Source organism: Nilaparvata lugens, chromosome 1 (assembly GCF_014356525.2).
Source record: "Nilaparvata lugens isolate BPH chromosome 1, ASM1435652v1, whole genome shotgun sequence".
Lineage (NCBI taxonomy): Eukaryota > Metazoa > Arthropoda > Insecta > Hemiptera > Delphacidae > Nilaparvata > Nilaparvata lugens.
Window position 1 is genome coordinate 101,020,053 of NC_052504.1, and position 21,578 is coordinate 101,041,630.

The 21,578-nt window shown below is 32.8% G+C and overlaps 1 protein-coding gene across 1 annotated transcript; it reads right to left on the reverse strand.

Moving 5' to 3' along the window:
- Nucleotides 1–11,416: 11,416 nt before the first annotated feature.
- LOC120349492 lies at nt 11,417–20,428 on the reverse strand. Its single transcript, XM_039419838.1, has 3 exons — nt 20,367–20,428; nt 17,768–18,628; nt 11,417–16,591 (listed from the first exon to the last, which is right to left on the reverse strand). Exons 1-3 carry the CDS (start codon nt 20,390–20,392, stop codon nt 16,366–16,368), a joined length of 1,113 nt encoding a protein of 370 aa, XP_039275772.1. The 5' UTR covers nt 20,393–20,428; the 3' UTR covers nt 11,417–16,365.
- Nucleotides 20,429–21,578: the final 1,150 nt, after the last annotated feature.

Consider the following 21,578-nt stretch of genomic DNA (forward strand, 5'->3'; position numbering starts at 1 on the left):
AATCTCATACACCAGAAAGTAGGAGAACATTCCTTCATCCTCTTCTCTGTGCATACACTAAGGTAATTTGACGGTGGTGGGTGTGATTGAGGATCCTACTCAAATTGAGAAGATAATACTACTTTACTATGACTTTGAAAATCTGGTCCGCCATCTTGCTTCAATATTCCTTGACACTAGCTGTAATTAGTCCGAAAGATTTTAATTAAATATATGGTATAATGAGGAGCGCATGCTATTTCCTAAAAAGGACGGGATAAAATAACCACTCGAAATTGTATAATTAATCATTTTAGTTTATAATAGTTTCACCAAAACAAATCAATAAGTCTTATACAAAAGGGTCAGTAATATCATTATTAGTATCAGTGTTTAAAAACAAGTACTATAATAATTCTAGTAAAAAATTACACTTGTTATTATCACCATGACTTTACAGCTCGTTCGCTGAAATGTCAAAAGTAGTGATCAATTTTAATTGATTGAAGTTATTGGTATTTTAAATGAAAATCCGTTATACAAATAGATCAAATTAATCACGACACAGGATAAATGGTGAAATATATTTTTTTAAACTAGTTATTTTATATTAATGAAAGATTTTATGATCTTTGTTGTGAAACCTTTGGAATGATATTATACAGAACGTTTCAAACGGCATTCCTAAAAGTTATCATTTTTATCAATAGCTATTTCAAACTGATAACACTTATGCTCTCAGCACCAATATCATACATCAAAAGAAGTCAATAAAAACTAAATGCTATGGCAATACAAATCGTGCAAAAAACACAGTAATTAAACTAAAGCAGGGAAGATTTCGATTATAAAACTTACAACTTAAATACATTGTATAAAAAACATTGATCTGAAAGATTCGACTGTATTCCTAAGTATGGTAGAAATTGAATTCGATGATGACAGTGACAATTATCATTATTATTAATATCCAATTATAACAAAAAGTTGAACTTTTACAGATTAACAATAAAATAAAATAACAATTATAAAATAGATTAAAATGACTAGATCCATGGCTAACTGTGTAATAATGTATGGTAGTATGTAGGCTGTCCTATGGTAAGTGGTTTTAGGCATTCTAACTGCATAACTGACATCATTGATTCAATGATGCCTGGTAATATAGAATAGGGTTCACCATTGAGTAAAAATAGATTTTTAGTTAAATAATGAAAACAGACAGAATAGAAGATGTATGGTCTTTAAATGAAGCAAGGCTGTCAATGATCATTAAATAATATAAATTATTAAACAAATACTGAATGAATTGAAGAGGATAATGATAATTATATGAACTAAGAATAAAACATAGAACTCAACTAGTCAGTTCAGTGTTTGCTGAAAACAACATTTACATACTTGGAGCGAAAATAGATTAAGATTGGTTTGTAGATGACGTTCAAGTAGCATGTTATTATACTAGAACAAATCATGGAAAATGACTATTTCGTTAGAAATCATCTAACAAAAATAATAAAGTTTTCAAAGGTGGGGTAATATTATTATTTATTATTTATAAATTATACTCTCAGACTTCTATCCACAGTTCGCAGAATATCTGCTGCATCTCCTTTAGACCTCTATCAAATACAATAACAAATTCTCCTCCTCAACACACATAAAATATCATAAATATAATCTTCTAAACGCAACTCCTCCTGACAACACTTAAACATAGTAATTTTGAAATCGCCGCTCACGGGCCGCAACCTAACTACACACATTTCATGATTCTCACAATTGATTCCTTTTAGACAATAATTTCGATTTACAAAACTCTGGGCTTATATCTTATAGTACTTCTTAGGTCTTAATATAAATAATTTTCTATACATCAGGTACAATACTTTCTTTTGCTAATGACTCTTTGGTTTTTTGGTATCTTGCATTCACTTTAGGTTTTTCGGTAACAAACGTGGATAACTAAAGGTAATAAAATAAAACATATAAACAAAATATACCAACATTAATAAATATGATAAATAACAATAATAGATAACTTTTTGGGTATAGTACTTCTTTTTATAATCATGTGTTTACAGACATTACATTCATTTGATTCTGGTGGCTTTGGCCAGCTGATGGTTGGTTCTACGTTTTACATTGCTTACGTCAGAACTGGTTGTTGAGTCTTGCCAAGTAACCTAGCTTCTACATTTTTCTCTTTAAAGGTAATTAACAATTCTTAAATATTTTATCCCCGCTGTGTCCTTTTTTATTTGATGTAACTAATTAATTACATATTTAAAAATTACTCCCTTGCTTGTTGCAGGTTTTGATAGTTGGAGGAAACGAAAAAATCTGATTTGTTGACACGAGGTGGCATCACCAATATTAAATTATTACGAAAGGTTAGTAATTGGCTTGATAGTGGTGTTTTCTTTGATTGCTTATCATATTTATTTCAAATTCGATGATATTTCATGTAGAATTGTTGTGATTACTTGCATCTTCTTGCATTCTGTTGTAGTTGTTGCTGTAGGCCGGTTGGGTTATATGCTGTCAGTGTTGATTGTGAGGCTGTCCTAGTTGATATTTTTTCATCATAATTTAAAGCCCTTGTATCTTGTGTATTCTCAAACAATTTCTTACTTCATTTATGATAATTCCTTTTAATCCATCCTTTCCCATCATCCTGTAATTTTAATTCACCTTCCTTTTCATTTTTCATCTAATATTCTTAATTCGGCTCATAACTCATTAGGCTTCAACAATAACATTTTATAATATTAAATTTCCAATCATCAATAGTAGTTTCATTTATCAATAATAATACAATATTTTCCGTTTATCTGCAACACAGTCTTTTATCAATATCACAGCCATTATAACAACATTACACACCATATCAAAACATTATAATCTTTTGCCATAGTATAATTCTCATCAGATAGTAGCCAGGTACTTCCATTTTATGCCATATTCTTATTTCTTTTGATTTTATTAACCACCTTCTGTCCACATAATCCACAAGTAATCCATTCCATTATTGTCCATGCATGAATCCGTAGTAGTCCTTTTAGTAGCTCCGTTTTTATCCCATTTATTATGTCCATTTTGCCGGTCACATCGCTGATCATAGCTTTAAAACGTATGTGCCGCGGATGCAGGTTGTCGGCTCCTGTCTCTCGTGCCGGTCCGGTGTTCTTCTTTGCTCTTGAAGTGTGCATGCGGCCGGTATGCGCGCGCGTGGTTCCTCCTTCGTCGCTTCTTCCGCCTCGGGCCTTGCGATGCATGCTCCTCTTTCTGTCCTGTAATCTGTACTCCTCGTCCTGATGCCGGTCGGGTGTCCTCGGGGCTCCGTCTCCGGGCCTTGCGATGGTCGCTCCTCTGTCCTTGATGCCGTCTCTCGTTCTTCATGGGGTCCTTGGTTGCGGTGGTGTGAATGATGCGCGGGTGTTGGGCTCTGTGTGCGGATGCTGGTGGTGGTCAAAAAGGTAGTATGGTGGCGGTCTCTCCTGGTGACGTTTGGGTTCTCTGGCGGTGATGATGTCTTCGATGGGAAACAGGATACTAATATGGGTTGATGTTGCGGGTGGCTTTAATTGCATGTTTGGCGGCGGTTTTTTGTAGTAGGCTGTCTTGTATTGGCTTCGGTTCTTTAATAATATTGCGGTAAATCATTTCTAAGGTGGTGTATGATGTTGAAATATCTTGATTTTCTTGTTTGTTTCATTGGAGCTTGTAGGTGGTATATCGGGGGTACATATAGTCTGTTTATTAGCTGTAGTTTTCTGTATATCTGGTGGAGGGTCGTGGGTGCTGGGTTCGGGTTTTTTGTTGATTCAATCTATTGCATGTGCTAATGTATAATTTGTGCTACTTGTTGAGGTGGCGGTTTATAATTTCTGTTGTAATTGTTCTGAGGGTGATATTATTGAGTTTAATCGATCACTGCCATCATAGTGATTCCTACGGTTGCTCTGCTGGGCATAGTGTTGGTTGTGCGATTTTGAAATTTTCATTATTCCAGTTACCATTTTGCTGTGCTCATAGCGGCGTTCAAATTGAGGGGCAGATCGGTAGCGATCATATGATACCGGTTCATAATTTTGGCTGTTATACTGATTAAATTTGAGTTATGTTGATTTTGTGCGTATCTCTGGTCTGAACGGTGGTTTGATATTGCCATCACAGACTGTATGCCATATAAATGATTTATCAGCTGTTTGCAATCAGTAATGGGTTGTGTGGCGAGTGCCATTCTAACTTGATACGGTAGCTTTTTAAATAATACTGCTAATGCCGATTCATTAATGGGCTCGCTCAATTGAGAATTTTTAAACTGTAGGGCAGTGACGAAAGTGTACATGCACCGTCTAAGTTAGGGTTGAAATCGCATGATATAATGTCCGCTAGCACGTCCACTGTACTTCTGCTCCAATACTGTTCCAGGAAGACAGCTACAAACTCATCCAATGATGTAAATTCATGGGCTCTACTCCGAAAGAACATCAGGGGTTCGCAAATCAATAAACTAGTCAAACGAAGACGCCACATGCTCCAAGAGGTAGTGCAAGAGCTTGTACTAATTTTATCTGATCAATGAATGGTTGAGGTTGCAAATGGCGATCAGTATTATCAAATTTGCCCAGTCCTTGTAATTACTATGTGCGTGAGGTTGTCTGTTTGAATCCTTGAGGTCGTTGTTGAATATGATTTTCTAATGCTGTTTTTTTTCCTGTGTCATCTGCCATTGACTATTATGTGTAATTTTATTAGCGTTATTTCTTGATTTAATTGAGTCAGAGTGGATTTTGAATTAGTAGAGTTCCGTTTAAAGCTTTACAGGTTTCTGTATTTGATTGATGCTACCTTGCAGTTGGTTCATTTTTGTGGACATATTAATCTGTTTTTTGTGTTTCTTAATACTGTTAATATTTTTGTCAACTGTAGTGTAAATTTTGATTGGCAACGGTAATTGTTGTGGATTTCTTGTGGCAATCGGCCTTAATGTTATTGGTTATATCCTGAATGGGTGTAGTGATTTGTGGTGGTAGGTTATCTATCCTTTCGTGAGTTCACAGGTAACCGTATCCAACCTTTCCGATAATCCTGCCGTAACTTTATCCTGACTTTCTTTGTAGAGTTATCATGCTTTTCAGTCTTCCCTATGATTCTCTACTTTAGTCTCAATCTTATCCAACCGTCGTTCTACTGAGTTTATAGCGCTGCTGTTTCTTTCATGCCCTGTTCCACTGTTTCTTTATTGCCTCTTTTATTGCAGCATTCTCTTTTTTATCTCCGCATCATATTGTCCATTGTGTTTTGTAACATAATATTGAACATACTGCTAGTTTGTTCCATTATTACCTTTTGAAAGGATCTAACTCTGTGACTGAAAAATATACTTGTTGCCCAGGTGTGACTCGGCCTCCGGCAATGCGGGTTCTGCAGGCTGCTCCTCGCCCCCTTCAAAGTTGATCTCTGCTATCCGTTGATTCAATGGTGTGTCAGCGGCGTCGATTCGAGTGGATGATAGAGGTTGCAGACCTTGTGGATCGAAGGCTATCGACCCGACGCTTCCTGGTTCCCTTTCTCGTGGCGTATTGGCATCTACCGTGGTGGGGTTGAGGGTGCTTGGAGTCGACAAAGGGGATCTGTGCAACCGCCGTACATATAGAAACTTCAGAGTTTGCGGGGTGTGATTCATTGTGTCAAATATGATAAATGCTAATAAAAAAAGTGATAAAATGATAAGCGAAAATGCTTAAAAAAGAGACACAAACGGGACTTACAGTGAAACAGTGATGGGTAAAGTGTTTGGATACTCAATGACAGGTATTTTACTTAAGTTTTTATAATGCTCTGGCGCCCCCAATGTTTGTTTTACTTCTTGGCTAGTTACAGGCTGTGACTTATTTTCCAACGGCTTTAAACACATAATATATTTTTGACTAGAAAGTAATAGCAGTTTAGGCTTATAAAATATAATCTCTCTCTATAAACATGTATTTTTTACAGTACCAATAATATAAAATTTTCTTTAAAACATATAATTTCTCTTATTTAAAGCTATTGATTCCCAAAAAGTAATACAAATTTACTTCGCCAGTTTCCTCAATACTGTATAAGTTATCTATAATTTTCAATATGGTTATTGACTTAATTTCAAATAATTATTCAATGAGCTCGGCTCTCATCATCAGTCCACGTTGGTACGGCATGTTTCTGTAACGTTATTCTTAATATTTAAATAACGATTAGCCTCCTGCTTGGCATCAGTCGGTAAAGCATGAGATATTTGATATAATCATATAATTAGGTCGTGGTTTTTAATAGGATTCAGTCATAAAAAATCTTTCTAGGCCTAGGTATGGGCTTCTCCTAAACTCTTGTAATTCAATAAAAATAAATATATATAAATATGATACTTATACTATAGTGTTGAGGAATAAAAATAAATTGCACACCATAAACCTTTCATACATATATTAAACAAATAATGCAAAAAAATAGATCGAGGCAAAAAATATATAAAGAGCGATAAAAAATATAATATAAAACTAGAACAATAATTGAAATCAGAAAATATCACAGGCTAAACTTTATATTCTAGATTTATGGCACGAATCATTACCATGTGCCTTTATCTTAAAATCATATGCATTTTTGCATGTAGCTGCGATATACGCTTGCTAATATGTCGACTTGGACAATTCAATTAAAAAATATGTTCTTTAAGATCAACTTGATAAATTAGCCACTAATATCCAAATATATATATATATTAAAATCTCTAGTACTAGTAGATTTCTTTGTATCGAATATATATTTTATCTCAGGGTGCAAGATTCGGCACCTGACGGAATAGGTAGAGCCATTCATCTAGTGAATTAGAGCTATAACAAACTATCGCAAATTATATTGCAAAATTAAATATCATATGCATATGTTTAATAGCCTAGATTTTATACTTCTTTGATTCAAATGGAATTTTCTGAAATGTATTGATCTATATTTTTCTTCAATAAAATACCTAATACTAATTTTACTTGCGCAAGTATTACTCTTATTAATTTCTTAATTTATAATAAAAACCCTTTCGACGAGCTAGCTTTGATATTAGATAATTCGAAGCACTAGGGCGCCCATCACTAATTCAATATTTATCACTCACGTGTCGAAAATCTTCTTGTAAGCTGCCGATGTCGATCCAACTCCATGTGGTCCTGGAATATGGTAGCCGGAATCATCTCTTCCAAGGGGTTAGAATTATTTGTAATTGAAAATGACTTCTGCTTTACAATAGCATCACGAAGTCTTTTAAGAAATTTGATAATTGATTAACTTTAACTTTTACAAATTTATTAGCAAGGTACTACGCTCTAAAATATTTGGGGTCCTCTCATGGTGGCATTTGGCTGGCGAGTGCTGGTTCTCCTTTCTCAATTTTACAAATTATTTCCGACTTTCAAATTAACATAAAATTTGAATATCTTAGTCCTCCGCCATTTGGTTCAAATAGATCGTACAAAAAATATCAAGTTATTACTTAGGTTGTGCGATTAATAATTTCTTTGCCTTCGAGCCATATCGATAACATAGACTATACAATGTGTTAACACAAATCCAATACATTATATAAATATATAGAAAATTTTGAATTGCCTACAGTTGCCGCCTATTAACTCCGTTGTGCTATTGGTGCATGCAAATTTTATTCAGTATCATGCGCCTGGTACCTCCTATTTCCTGAATACACTTAATTATTTTTATTTGGTATTAGGGTATGCTCTCTACATGCTAGCTAATATTCTAACACTAATATTATTTCATGCTACCTAATAATTAGCCACGTGATCATGTGTTTTTTCACATTGCATACTGTTGATTGCAATAGAGCTCTGCCAAGGGGTTTGGTCATCTACGTTCGTCGATTGATCGATCTCTAGGTCACCGATCCCTGAATACTATACCTAACCTCAATCTTCAAAATATTTATATAATAATCTATTTTTAGCAACAAATTCCTTCAAATCCTTTTTAGGTTGTACCGTTAGCCAGAACAAGCTGATGCTATCTAATCTTAGTTATTATCTATTGGCGATATTAGCCAGTTACTTTATTTCAGACCTATTACTATTCGGTTAGGGATTTTTATCTACCCAAATTCGATGCTTTACAACTGTAACTACAAGTATTTGAGGGTATCCATGGTTGGTAACAATACTTGTACCTTTGTGAAATAGGCCCCAGATTGTAAACTAACCCCAAAGATCAGAATCTTTATTTTGAATGCTAATATCAGCTAAATACACTTCTCTATTCTATTAACGGATGAAATTCATCCATATATTTATTTCATACTTTGAATTCTGTAGTTTCTTTACCAAAAAGTAATTGGAAGACAGCTAGTAGGTACCTACCTAATCGGCGTGTGGTCGTAGAAAACCACCAGCCCTGAAACCCTGCAGGCAAAAACAAAAAAATGGGACGAATTGGGCTATCGTGTCAAACTGGGACGACGACAAACTAGGTATTTTTTTCGATCCAGCTTGTCGCTTTACGCACAAGCTTGGTTTACTCACGGAAATCCACCATCACGGCCGAGAAATTCTATTGACCAAACGTTGACAATGTTTTCCAACTCGTCGAAAGTGGCATCTTTCTACAGAGCTGTAGATGATTATTTTGTCAATGAGTTCAGAATCATATATATTGTTGATTGAATATTATGAAGGACAATATTATTAAGAATCATGAATAATCTGAACACACAAAAATGTAATTTATAAACTATTAATATTATATATAATATACTAATAATTTTATATATATAACTTATATTTTCTGTACTAGTTGATATCTATTGTTGAGCTCTTTTAATTGATTCAATTTCAGGTTTTAATTGAACTCACTGGTAAATGCTAAATTTATGAAAGTAGCCTTCTTCAAAATCCTTCAAAATATAACCTATATGAATAAGAATTTCATTTCAATACTAGCTTGCCCGGCGAACTTCGTACCGCCAAAAAGTCAAATGTATCTCATGTCACACTTAACTTATTTTGTGAATCATGAAATTCACCTTAAAAACTGTCCATTTTTTGATGAGTTGAGGTTTTCAGGGCTGGCGGAGCTCCAGCGACCCCATCAAACGTTAACCGACGTACGTGCAACTTGGGGTTTGTATATTATTCAGCTGTAATAATGTGTCGGCGCATGCGCATAAAGGTAGGCGCACACAGATCGTCATCGGACGGACGGCACAGCCTATAAGGAAAATATCTTCGATTTCTTGATTTTGTTAACGATTGAATCTTACATTACGATCATATTCTTCAAATCTTCCATGAATCGTTTACGGCAACTACAAGAGGAGATTCTGTTCTTAAATTCAAGATCAAGCATTTTTTATAATAACGGGTTACCGATATAGTCCAGTCAATATAGACATAAAAAAGGGGGTGTGCTTGCAATTTATATTGTAGTTCTGATTTTTAATATATTGTTTGGGTACATAAGAGAAGTCCAGAACCAATTTCTTCATGCAAAATTTCCTTGTGCTAGATACAGAGTGGCCCAAAAACCTCGTATTTTCGGCTCATTTTCCAGTTTCCAGCTGGAATAATGCGCTTTAGTACACTCAACAATAAATTTTCCACTTTTCGACCGAATTTGACTTATGATGCATGATTTTGGACCGCCTTGACGAGCCGAGAAGAATGAAATGTAGTACGATGAAATCTGAGCATTGTTTCAGAAGTTATAAGTGTTTGAAATTTTGATCCTTGTGTTGTCCTTAAGTGCGCCTCTCCACTAGGAAATACTGAAATGAATGACTGGACTAATATACATAGTTCTGAATACAGAAATTTGTCATTTCTTTGTGTATTGAAATACTGGTTAAATTACACTCAAGGATGAATTTTCTATTTTCCGATCGAATTCGACTTATGATGCATGATTTTGAACCGCCTTGATAAGCCGAGAAGAATGAGCTGAGATCATTGTGTCAAAAGTAATCATGAGTGTTTTATGATTTTGATCCTTATTGAGATGTCCTTAATATGCGCGCCTCTTCACTAAATTGAGTGCATCTAACGGGTGATTCTCATAGAACATTATCTTATGAACTTTTTATATCATGCGAAATCTCAATGTGATGACAATGATTAAAGTTAAAACTTGGGTGTTTTCCAAAATATAAGGAGCATTGTTGTCAGGTACCTGGAAATCTATATGAGATAGAGCACTCTAGCTGGTCTCAAATCGTATAGAGCACAAAATTACGCCCACAGGGATTTAAAATTATAAATTTAAATGGTACCGGTAGCAATCGAAATATATTATTGAACAAAAACTAAGATTCATCAAAATTGATTTTTTCTTGAAATTCTATTCATTTTTGAAAAATAGTAACTCAGTACTCATTGAAGATAGAAAGATCCGAATGATCTCATTTTATAATTTCATAATCTAAATATGGCGGATAACTGAAAAATGAACCGAAAATACGAGGCTTTTGGGTCACTCTGTATCTAGCACATGATATTTTGCATGAAAGACTTGGTTCTGGACTTCTCTTATGTATCGAAGGGGACGGATTCAATGGTTCAAAGAACCTCACACGTCAACCGAAGCTTATTGCACGGAATAAGGAAACCATAGGTGTTCTTTACTCCGTGCTTATGTATCGAGAGATCAGATCTACAGTATAAAATGCAAGCACAACCCCTTCTTCATATATAGGCTATATTGACTCGACTATAGTAAGTAGTTTTTCAAACACCAGTTCGAAAGTGGGGGGGGGGGCGATCGCCCCCCCTGGATCCACGCCTGCCAGCTTGAAGCTGCCTTCGCCTCTGCACTACCGTATGATTTTACCCAAAAGTGAAAATAAGCTTCAAGCTTGTGTTGAGAATAATAAATACAGAGTGGGTGAAAAGTCTGAGAACGGCTTAATATCTCGTACACCAGAAAGTAGGAGAACATTCCTTTCATCCTCTTCTCTGTGCATACACTAAGGTAATTTGACGGTGGGTGTGATTGAGGATCCTACTCAAATTGAGAATACTACTTTACTATGACTTTCTGGTCCGCCATCTTGCTTCAATATTCCCTTGACACTAGCTGTAATTAGTTCCGAAAGTATTTTAATTAAATATATTGGTATAATGAGGAGCGCATGCTATTTCCTAAAAAAGGACAGGGATAAAATAACCACTCGAAATTGTATAATTAATCATTTTAGTTTATAATAGTTTCAACAAACAAATCAATAAGTCTTATACAAAAGTGTTCAGTAATATCATTATTAGTATCAGTGTTAAAAACAAGTACTATAATAATTCTAGTAAAAAAATTACACTTGTTATTATCACCATGACTTTACAGCTCGTTCGCTGAAATGTCAAAAGTAGTGATCAATTTTAATTGATTGAAGTTTATGGTATTTTTAAATGAAAATCCGTTATACAAATAGATCAAATTAATCACGACACAGGATAAATGGTGAAAATATATTTTTTTAAACTAGTTATTTTATATTAATGAAAGATTTTATGATCTTTGTTGTGAAACCTTTGGAATGATATTATACAGAACGTTTCAAACGGCATTCCTAAAAGTTATCATTTTTATCAATAAGCTATTTCAACTGATAACACTTATGCTCTCAGCACCAATATCATACATCAAAAGAAGTCAATAAAAACTAAATGCTATGGCAATACAAATCGTGCAAAAAACACAGTAATTAAACTAAAGCAGGGAAGATTTCGATTATAAACTTACAACTTAAATACATTGTATAAAAAACATTGATCTGAAAGATTCGACTGTATTTCCTAAGTGTGGTAGAAATTGAATTCGATGATGACAGTGACAATTATTATTATTATTAATATCCAATTATAACAAAAAAGTTGAACTTTTACAGATTAACAATAAAATAAAATAACAATTATAAAATAGATTAAAATGACTAGATCCATGGCTAACTGTGTAATAATGTATGGTAGTATGTTAGGCTGTCCTATGGTAAGTGGTTTTAGGCATTCTAACTGCATAACTGACATCATTGATTCAATGATGCCTGGTAATATTAGAATAGGGTTCACCATTGAGTAAAATAGATTTTTAGTTAAATAATGAAAAGACAGAATAGAATGATGTATGGTCTTTAAATGAAGCAAGGCTGTCAATAATCATTAAATTAATATAAATTATTTAAACAAATACTGAATGAATTTGAAGAGGATAATGATAATTATATGAACTAAGAATAAACATAGAACTCAACTAGTCAGTTCAGTGTTTGCTGAAAACAAACATTTACATACTTGGAGCGAAAATAGATTAAGATTGGTTTGTAGATGACGTTCAAGTAGCATGTTATTATACTAGAACAAATCATGGAAAATGACTATTTCGTAGAAATCATCTAACAAAAATAATAAAGTTTTCAAAGGTGGGGAAATAACTTTTGTATTTGGAATGTATTCAGTGAGACGTATACTTGTGTCAAAGTTTATAATATCCCGATTTTATCTTTCAACCAAGCATACTAGTTAAATCTAGATATTAAAACTAACTATATGAAAAAAGTTCAACCTGTTTCAGTTTGAAGGACAACCTTGATCAACTCAATAAAAAAGTATCGTTAATATTAACATTGACACATTAAAATATATAATATATTTCCACTCAGATACTTGCAATGTTGTTGAAAGGAATGGATTTGAACTGGAAACTTGGAGGTTCGAAAGACATCAAACATTTCACACCAAAACCACAAAAACTTGATATCTACAAACAGTAAGCTCATTAGTATTATCGATTGACTGTATTTCCGGCAGGAAATTTTAGGTCAATTTCAAATGTATCGTACTTGAAGAGTATTCTAATGAAAAATACATCTCACGGTAGGATTTCCATATTCAGAAGGGACAGACTATTTTCAAACTAATAAATAAAAACTTGTCATACTATTATAACTAGAACCGAAAAAGCAAAGAAATAGTATAATCAACACAGTAATTTGATGTTATGATTTCTTGACTCCTTTTAGTCAAGAGTGTCAAGTAAGTTTTGACAAGAAATAATAGATTGGAAAAATCAGACTTGAATGCAATACAAATTAAAACCATCTCAGTTGAAAGGATTTATATCAATACTGGTAAATAATCAGTTTTACGAACTTGACAATTCAATCATCATAACACAAAATTGAAAACATTGTTAAATTCAATCTTCAGTCTGTTACAACTGGGCAAATTATCAACTCATTTGTGCATCAATTTTAATATCAATACCAGAACCAAATTTAATTCAAACAATGAGAAATATTTGAAACTTGTAATACTAATATTCTTATCATTATTCTAACGATTAAAAGCACAGACTGACAGGTAACTTAACCTGCTAACGGTACACTTGAAAATTGTATAAAACTTGAAGTCCAAAATAATAATAGCACCGAGCACCGTACTCAGTAAAATATTAAACAAATCATTGAGTAATTTACTACATGCTAGGAGTAATTAAATCAGAATCAATTCATAAATGCCTGTAGAAATATGGAATTATTTTGGACGTGGAAGCTATGTAGAACTGATTCTCCTTAGAAATAAAATGAATGATGAGGCGATGTATATGAGAATCATTAGAATTCAATAAATTATTATACTTGTGAATAAATAGTTTACTAATGATTTTTTGTTAAATAGCATTTAATTGTTGTATATTAAGTCTAAATAGTGAGTCAAGTTATGGACGGAATCTACGTAGTCTTACAGGTTCGAGCAATTGGATTGACTTATTGTTCTTCATCACTAAAGTAGAACTATTTCCATGAGAGCACCATAATTTACAATAATCTTTCTATTTCAGAACAAATTAGATATTATTTTCTAACTGAGCTCATACCGAACAACCTCTCTTATTGTCAAAATTTTAATCTGGACAAAATCGATTTAAATACTATTCAACAAGTTAACTTCTATTCAAAACAAACGTGTCAGTTATTGTTACGTTAATTATTTCTAGAGTTACTATAAACCTAATTGAAAAATTATTACTATATCAGGCACAGCTGAATTTTAGATTCAATTAAATTTCAAAATTGAAGATTTTAAAACTTTGAGACAATGAAGCTCTACATGGAACTCATTGCGATTTCAAGAAAAAGTTTGAAACTCTTTGGTTCCATCAAAATTTTTATAGTTTCACATAAAACAATCAATAATATCCAATTCACAAAAAAGCCATGCAAACTTATAAATATTATATAACTTATGTGAATTTAATAAGAATCTTGTAATCATAGTTATCTCAATGTATTTTTGGAATATTACTATCAGATCAATTTGTTGATATTTTAAATGGTAATTTCCAAAGTTGATTTTTCAGATGAATATTACCGATTTTAGAGGAATATAATACATTCATTAGTTTTTAAGCCTAATGTAATGAAAAATGGTAGAAAAATAATAGATATAACTCCCTTCAAGTTAAAAATTATCAGACTCGCCAAAAATATTACTACATTACTATATGTAGTTTCTAACACACCAAACCAGTCAACATTTTGATTACGTGCTAAATTTCAATTTATTGAAATTATTGAATAAATAGAACAGTTCATCGAAATTATTTATGTCTTTATGAAAACGAAAGCAAATTATCATTTAAAAGCAGGAGAAAAACATTCAGGATTAAAATTGCTACACCCTCAGTAGTAGAGAGATATGATAAAACTTGTTCGTAATAAACTGGTTAAGTAGTAAATAATTGTCAGTTGATAAATGAATTGCTTAATATAACATGAGAATAGGTACCTAAGCATTCAGTTATACGGTACCGTACTTCTCATTCAAAAAATCCAAAGGTCAACTAAATTATTGGAAAACTTCCAGAGATTGGAAATTTAGTTGCATAATTGAAAATAATGCAGTCTAATTGTAGGCTTGTATCAAGAGATTTTAATTGAAAATTATTCAAACTTTGGATTCAAATCGAGTTCTAAAATAACAAAAGATTAAGGTATGACTTTATTCGGTAAACAGTCACCAATTATTATGGAAATTGAGACTCCGGATACGTTTATAACTCTAAAATAAATTTTATTCTTGTGTATCTTAAGCTAGTCAAAGATCGCTTGTGAATATATTTAGACAATATAACATTTGAATGAACTGTTAATACATTTTGAGGAATATCTTATAGCACCAATCAACAATCCTGAACGATGATAATCAGTGCCCTACTTGTTCAATTTGTTAAATAATAAAATAAATACTCAAATTAGACACCTTATGAGGCTTTATATGGAGATATTAAGAGAAATTACTGAATTAGAAATTATTCTATTCAAGTTAAAAGACTTTCTTGAATGCTAATATTCCCAAAAGTATGTAGTTAAAATACAATCATATAAATGTTAATGTAATTCAATAGATTGTTACATTTCAAGGCACAGTTGGACAATCCCAAAAGAAAATTACTAAATTTGATCAATTTTCCAGTCGAAGAATGGGATTATGCTATTTATTAAACTCCCTAGATTTCTAAAAAAAAATACTTTTCAAATTTGAAATATACATGTTAATGAAAGTTTAAATTAATAAAAGTTATTTGAAGATGAATTAGCAAAGATTTAACTTAATCAAACTCAATCAATTTCTTGTTACGAGAGTTTAGAAGTTGTAGCAAAATGACTTATTACAGATTAATTTATGATTTTAAAAATAATTATTAAAAGTAAATGAATAAGAATTATTTAACGTGCATTTATTATGAAGAGCCACCTAAAATAAATTAAGATTAAAAATTGTAGTAAAAAAATGTAAAAGCTTACAAGAAAATATGAAAACTTGTTAGTAATATTATATCAGTCTAGAGTCGCTATAACGTAGAGAACATGCAAAAGTAATTTAAAATCAAATAAAATAATATATTGGGCGGAATCTTTGGAAGTTGAATTATTATACATTATTTGTTCAATATTGTGCTAGAAAATATGATGAGAAGTTGTTATGCCTACCAGTGAGCCTTCTTCAAGATGTAACAGGGACACTTATCTATCAATTCATCAATATTCACGTTTAAAATTTCACCGGTATTATTATAGCTTAATCAAAAATGGAATCATAATTATTTCATTAACTAAATGTGGATATTTGAATGATCCACTCAAGTTTTTTGTTAGGCCACTTTCACCTAAAAGATTAAAAAATACTTGCAATTTAGTTATCTTAAAGAAATTATTAAAAGTAGAATGAATATCATGATTCTACATAGATAAGAAATAAATAATGGCTTACAAAAATTAATTCGTTGAGAGAGAACATCGAAACTAACTTTAATGATTGCACATGAAGAGTGAACAGCAATTGATTCCTAAATGACAAGCCTTCGGACCCCGCAGTTGCAGCAGAATTTGGCAGCCAGAACGGGGAATTTTGATCCGCATTCGTGGCAGAAGTTGGCGGTCTGAGACGCACCCACCCCCACCACCGCCGCAGCAACCGCCCCCCCGCGAGTCGACGAGCACTCCGAGGAGCCGCCACTCCAGCACGTGTCCATCTCCACCGGACTCGACTGCTGCGGCGATTTGCGGTTCATGCTGCAACCAACAACAAAACACTGAATCAATCTTCATATTTTAATAAAACAAATAAATAAATGTTTATTCCCCAAAAAACTAAAACTACTACATCAATTACAGAAAATATTAGATAAATTACAATTAACTACAATAGTTAGTTACAATAAAAATTTCTTATAATGTGTCCTCTACATGTTTAGTGTTTTCTGTGTGGAAATTGACCTACTATGCATCCACTATGGCCTACCATGTTCTAGAGTAGGTTTTGTTTGTTTTATTGGGCGGATTATTAATTAGTTAGTGTTTAGTAAGTCAAGGTGGTTAGTTGTTGTTTTAAATAATGTTTTCTATGATTTGTCTTCCTTTGCTCATCAACCAATTGTGTACTATTGTTTTGAACTTTCTAGGATGATTAATCTGTTTTGAGTTTCATTGTAAAGAACTCATTCCCCACATGTGAGAAATTTCACCATTTAATTGATTTTGTACATACTGTATAAATGTTCATAATTTGTGAATTGAACAATATTTGATTTTTTACATCTCTCCATAAACTGTACAAAAGCCCTAGTCGAATATAAATCAATAGGACGAAGATACATAAAATTGAATTGACTCACTGAACATCAGAGATGTTCCATAATAAAAACCAATTTATGTATTGAAGGATGTTGTCTTGGATAGTTCAAAAATATAATTAAAACTCAGACTACAACAATAACAACTGCAACTCAAGTTTTGACTAGTCCAAAGAAAGTTTCACTTCAACTTGATAACCATCGAACATATCATAAACACTGAAAATTAAAGGAGTGTAGCCTTCACTAAAAGTTACGAAAATGATATAAAAATTCTGTAATAATTACACATCAGTATGGTTAACTAGCAGAATATTTTGATGATTGACATGTTAGACTAAATCATGAGCGGCAACCACGATTGCTGATCTTTTATCACTTGTCATATTCAAGATCAAAATATTTAATTTATTCATACATGAACACAACAGATCACCAATCATTATCATAATTATGTCACCTTGCCACAAAGTGTCACCATTTAGATCGAATAAAGATTTTGTTTTAATAAATAAAAATAATTGTTCTTTTTAATATCGGTTGATTGGGGATGATAATGGTCAAACAGAAACTTGAGGTTTGTGATAGTTTTCGGGAATGGGTTCTGTTGATTTACCTGTTGTATGCGGAGTCAGTGATAAACTTGTTGGCTTGAGATCGATGCTTGTCGATGTGGTCTAAAGGTGTGAGCGTATTGGAAAGACTAGAGTTAGGAATTAGAGGAGAATAAGGATTGAGAGTTGAGGGCATGGCAAAAAGCTTTTCGAATTCTGACACCGACTTGAGCAGTTCTTGTTCAGCTGGACTAGTGTCAGCCAACGAACTGTTACTGTTTTTCAACAAATCGTTCGACGATCTCAGGGTTTTGTTGTCAGAGGAGCTATCATCACTCACATCACAGTTGTCGTTGAAATTATTGTTATTGTAATGGTTACTACCAGTTACTCCAAAAAGAAGATGTTCCATTTTAAGGTTGCTCTTGAGAAAGTCTCGGCCGCGACGCGGAGTCTCCACAACAGAGACAGACCGTTGAAGAGGTAGCTGCGCTTTCCTATCACAGCTCGGCACTTTAGCACTAGAACTTATACCCTTTCTCAAATTATTTCTACTGTTATCGAACGATTCGATACTGATTGTAGAACATAAACTAATAGTGCTCAAGCTCATCGGATTGAAGTTTTTGTCAACAATGCCGTCACATCTGTCAGCTAGCGTCGGAGTAACACGACTTTCGGCCTCGAGTCTTTCAAAGTCGTTGTCTAAATCGGAATCGGGAGAGCGATTGGAATTGTGGCTGGGAGACTGGATGGGTGCAAATTTGGCGAAAGCCGAATTGAAGGAGTTGAGGACAGGAGCAGTGGAAGAAGAGGGAGGCTGGGGCACGAGAGAGTGGACGAGGGCGTCGTCGTCATCAGACAGGCCAAGCAGCTCTTTCATTTGTCGCTCGGCCGACTTGTACGGGTCGTAATTCTCCATGCTACATCACAAAACACAAACAGTCACCAACTGAAAATCACTCTCAAATACAAGAACATTTGAAATGACAAGAATTTGAATTCAGAGAAAAATAGCCAACATACTTTTTTAATTGTCCAATTCCTGACTTACTTTCTATAATTCATGGAAATCATTGACCTCTTTAAGAAACAAATGAAAATTAGAATTTTTATTCTGAATACTGTACTCGAAAGATGTTGAAATAAAGTTTTCTGGTGAACATTTTTTTTCCATTGCGAATGATGCTAACATAGGATTAGATTTTGTCTGTGCTGTGGTAATTGGAAATGCTTGTGTGATTTGATAAAATGATCAAATGTACATGCCGCCCGCAGGATTTGAACCCATGAACTAGATGGTGCTAGCAAACTGAAGTTTGTAAAACCCCACATCACTAGATCAGCCTGGCGAGCGTTGACAATGTTGGCCTGAATATTGATAGAATAGATGAATACAGTTTCTGGACTTCTCAAATTTATAATGGAATTAAATTAATAATGAATTAAATCGAAGAAAATACAGTTATCAAATGTTTTGAACAGCTTTTGTGTTGATAATTTATAATACATTCTGCAGATGAGTTGATTAACATCATATCAATCCAATAATTTATAAATATTTGCACAATTAAACTGAATTTCTTATTCCAAGTAAAATATAGTACTTGGAGAGAGCGAATACTTGGAAATGTGAAAAATGAATTAGGAGAAACTCTATTGGAAAAGGGACTGGGATAGTATAAGCTAACATTAAGTTGTATAATATTGCAGTTGATTGTTTACAGTACAAACACAGTATGAAAACGAGTTGGTGTATATTCACCATACCACAAAAAGTTGCATTTTCAATTTCTATGAGCCAAGAAGAGAGAAATGCTACAGGAACTAATATACCAACTTTTCTCGTGCAAAATGAAAATGTAATTCCACTAATAGAAAGCAGGAAACAAATAAACTGGAAGCTCAAGATAAGACAATACAGGGCGAAAATTGTAGAAGAAAGTAGTGATTAACTATTAAAATTGAACATAAAAAAATCGAATATTTACAAGTTGTTTTCAATTTCTCAAATGTGAAAGATAGAATTAAATATATTGTCAAGGGTAAGTGCTCTTAATTTGTCTAAAGTTAGTTAAGATTAACTATAATAACTTTATATTGCAATATAATTTTACCAAAGAATTTTTCAACCAAACTACGTCAAACGCATTCGTTATCAACAATAATGGAATGAACGTTGAACTTTATTCAGGGAAATGAAACTAAACGAACACCACATAGAATCTGAGAGCAAAAAACGAAGCTAGGGGCAACAGAATACAGGACAATTAGGTCAGAGTAAGTCCCACAAATGCCTGGTTCCGTTAAAGAAGAACAACTGAAAATACATTAAAGAGGTATTTTTATATTATTTGGTTTCTCAAACGCAAAAAAAAAAATCATACATATGATGGATGATCAAGGATATATTATTTGGTTATTAAATCTGAATTGTCCTTACAAGGTTACATTTTCACCAAATAATTTTCCAACAAATTTAATCAAGTCAAACTCATTTAATAACAAAACAACAATACGATTTTTTTCCAGGGAAATAGCAGGCAAAAAAGTCATTCAATCATAAGCTATAAGCAGCATAGGGATTACGGTGCAAAATAGTCTACTGGAATAAGGGGTGTGGAAATGAAAATTTATGAATTTCTCTGAACTTCTACTCACACAACTGGAAAACGTTTTGGCAGCATTGAAGTGACTACATGTTTTACTACCCGGGGTAGTATGATCCTAGAGAAATTCCTATTTTAATAATTTCTATAAACTTTTCATAATTGCAGAGTTGGTGAAAATTATGGAAATATATTTATTTCAGAAGGTGATTTGACAGTAAGTTTCATTAGGGATCGCCATTCATTTTTCTTGAAATTCTGTATCCAGATTATGTGTGTCATATGACTAACTTCCCATTTGAGAAAATGAAGTTAGATTCAAAATGGCGGTTCCAAGATGGCGGACCAAATTTTGGAGCGACGGGAAAGTTGTTTTCTTTTTTAATCGAATAGGATCTCAATGGAAATTGACAAATTATTATCCTTGTGAAAAAAATGTTGAACAGTTTATACATAATTTCCACCAACCCTGTATATTCATAGTAAAACTACATAACTGCTTTTTATTCTCAAAGTATCCGATCATTGAATGAATGTTGGATAATGTAACAATTATTGCTAAAATTCAAGGTTTTGGTTGATCAAAAACAACAGCAGTAGCATGGTTCTACATGGAATGCGATTTAGACTTTTGCATTTGAATCTTTCAATACATCACATACATTGAATAACAAACAAAATGTCAGGTATAATGAATTTTATACAACCAACCTACTCTAAGCTAAGAGAAAACAGAGTAAAAATTAAATCATAACCAATCTGAAACTTTATTATCAGAAGGATTGAGATACGAGTAATATTCACGATACAACTGATTGAAACACCCAATAATTTAATAGAAAGATTTAAACGTCAACTGATTCGGCTGTCTTAATAATAGATTGATAATAAAACTGCATTATTGTTGTTTTACTTCGATAATATTGATTGAGATGGAATAGGTAGAAACAATATTATTAGAATTACTAATTCATCGAAAACATTAAGTTTTTCAAAAATCAACTATTTGAAGAAAATTTCATACATCCATCTTCTTTCCAAATACAAGAAAGCATTGTTAGTAAATTCTCAAAAATCTGATACAGAAAAAACTAAATTTATTTTAATTTTGTAATTTCCATTTGAACAAAATAATAGAATCACGTGAGAATCATTTTTCTATGAAACATGTAGCACTGTTTAAAACAAGAATTACCCACTCATTTTTGAACTAAACACTGAATTTATCTTTCTAGTGTGTACACCTTGGATGTTGTAATCATGG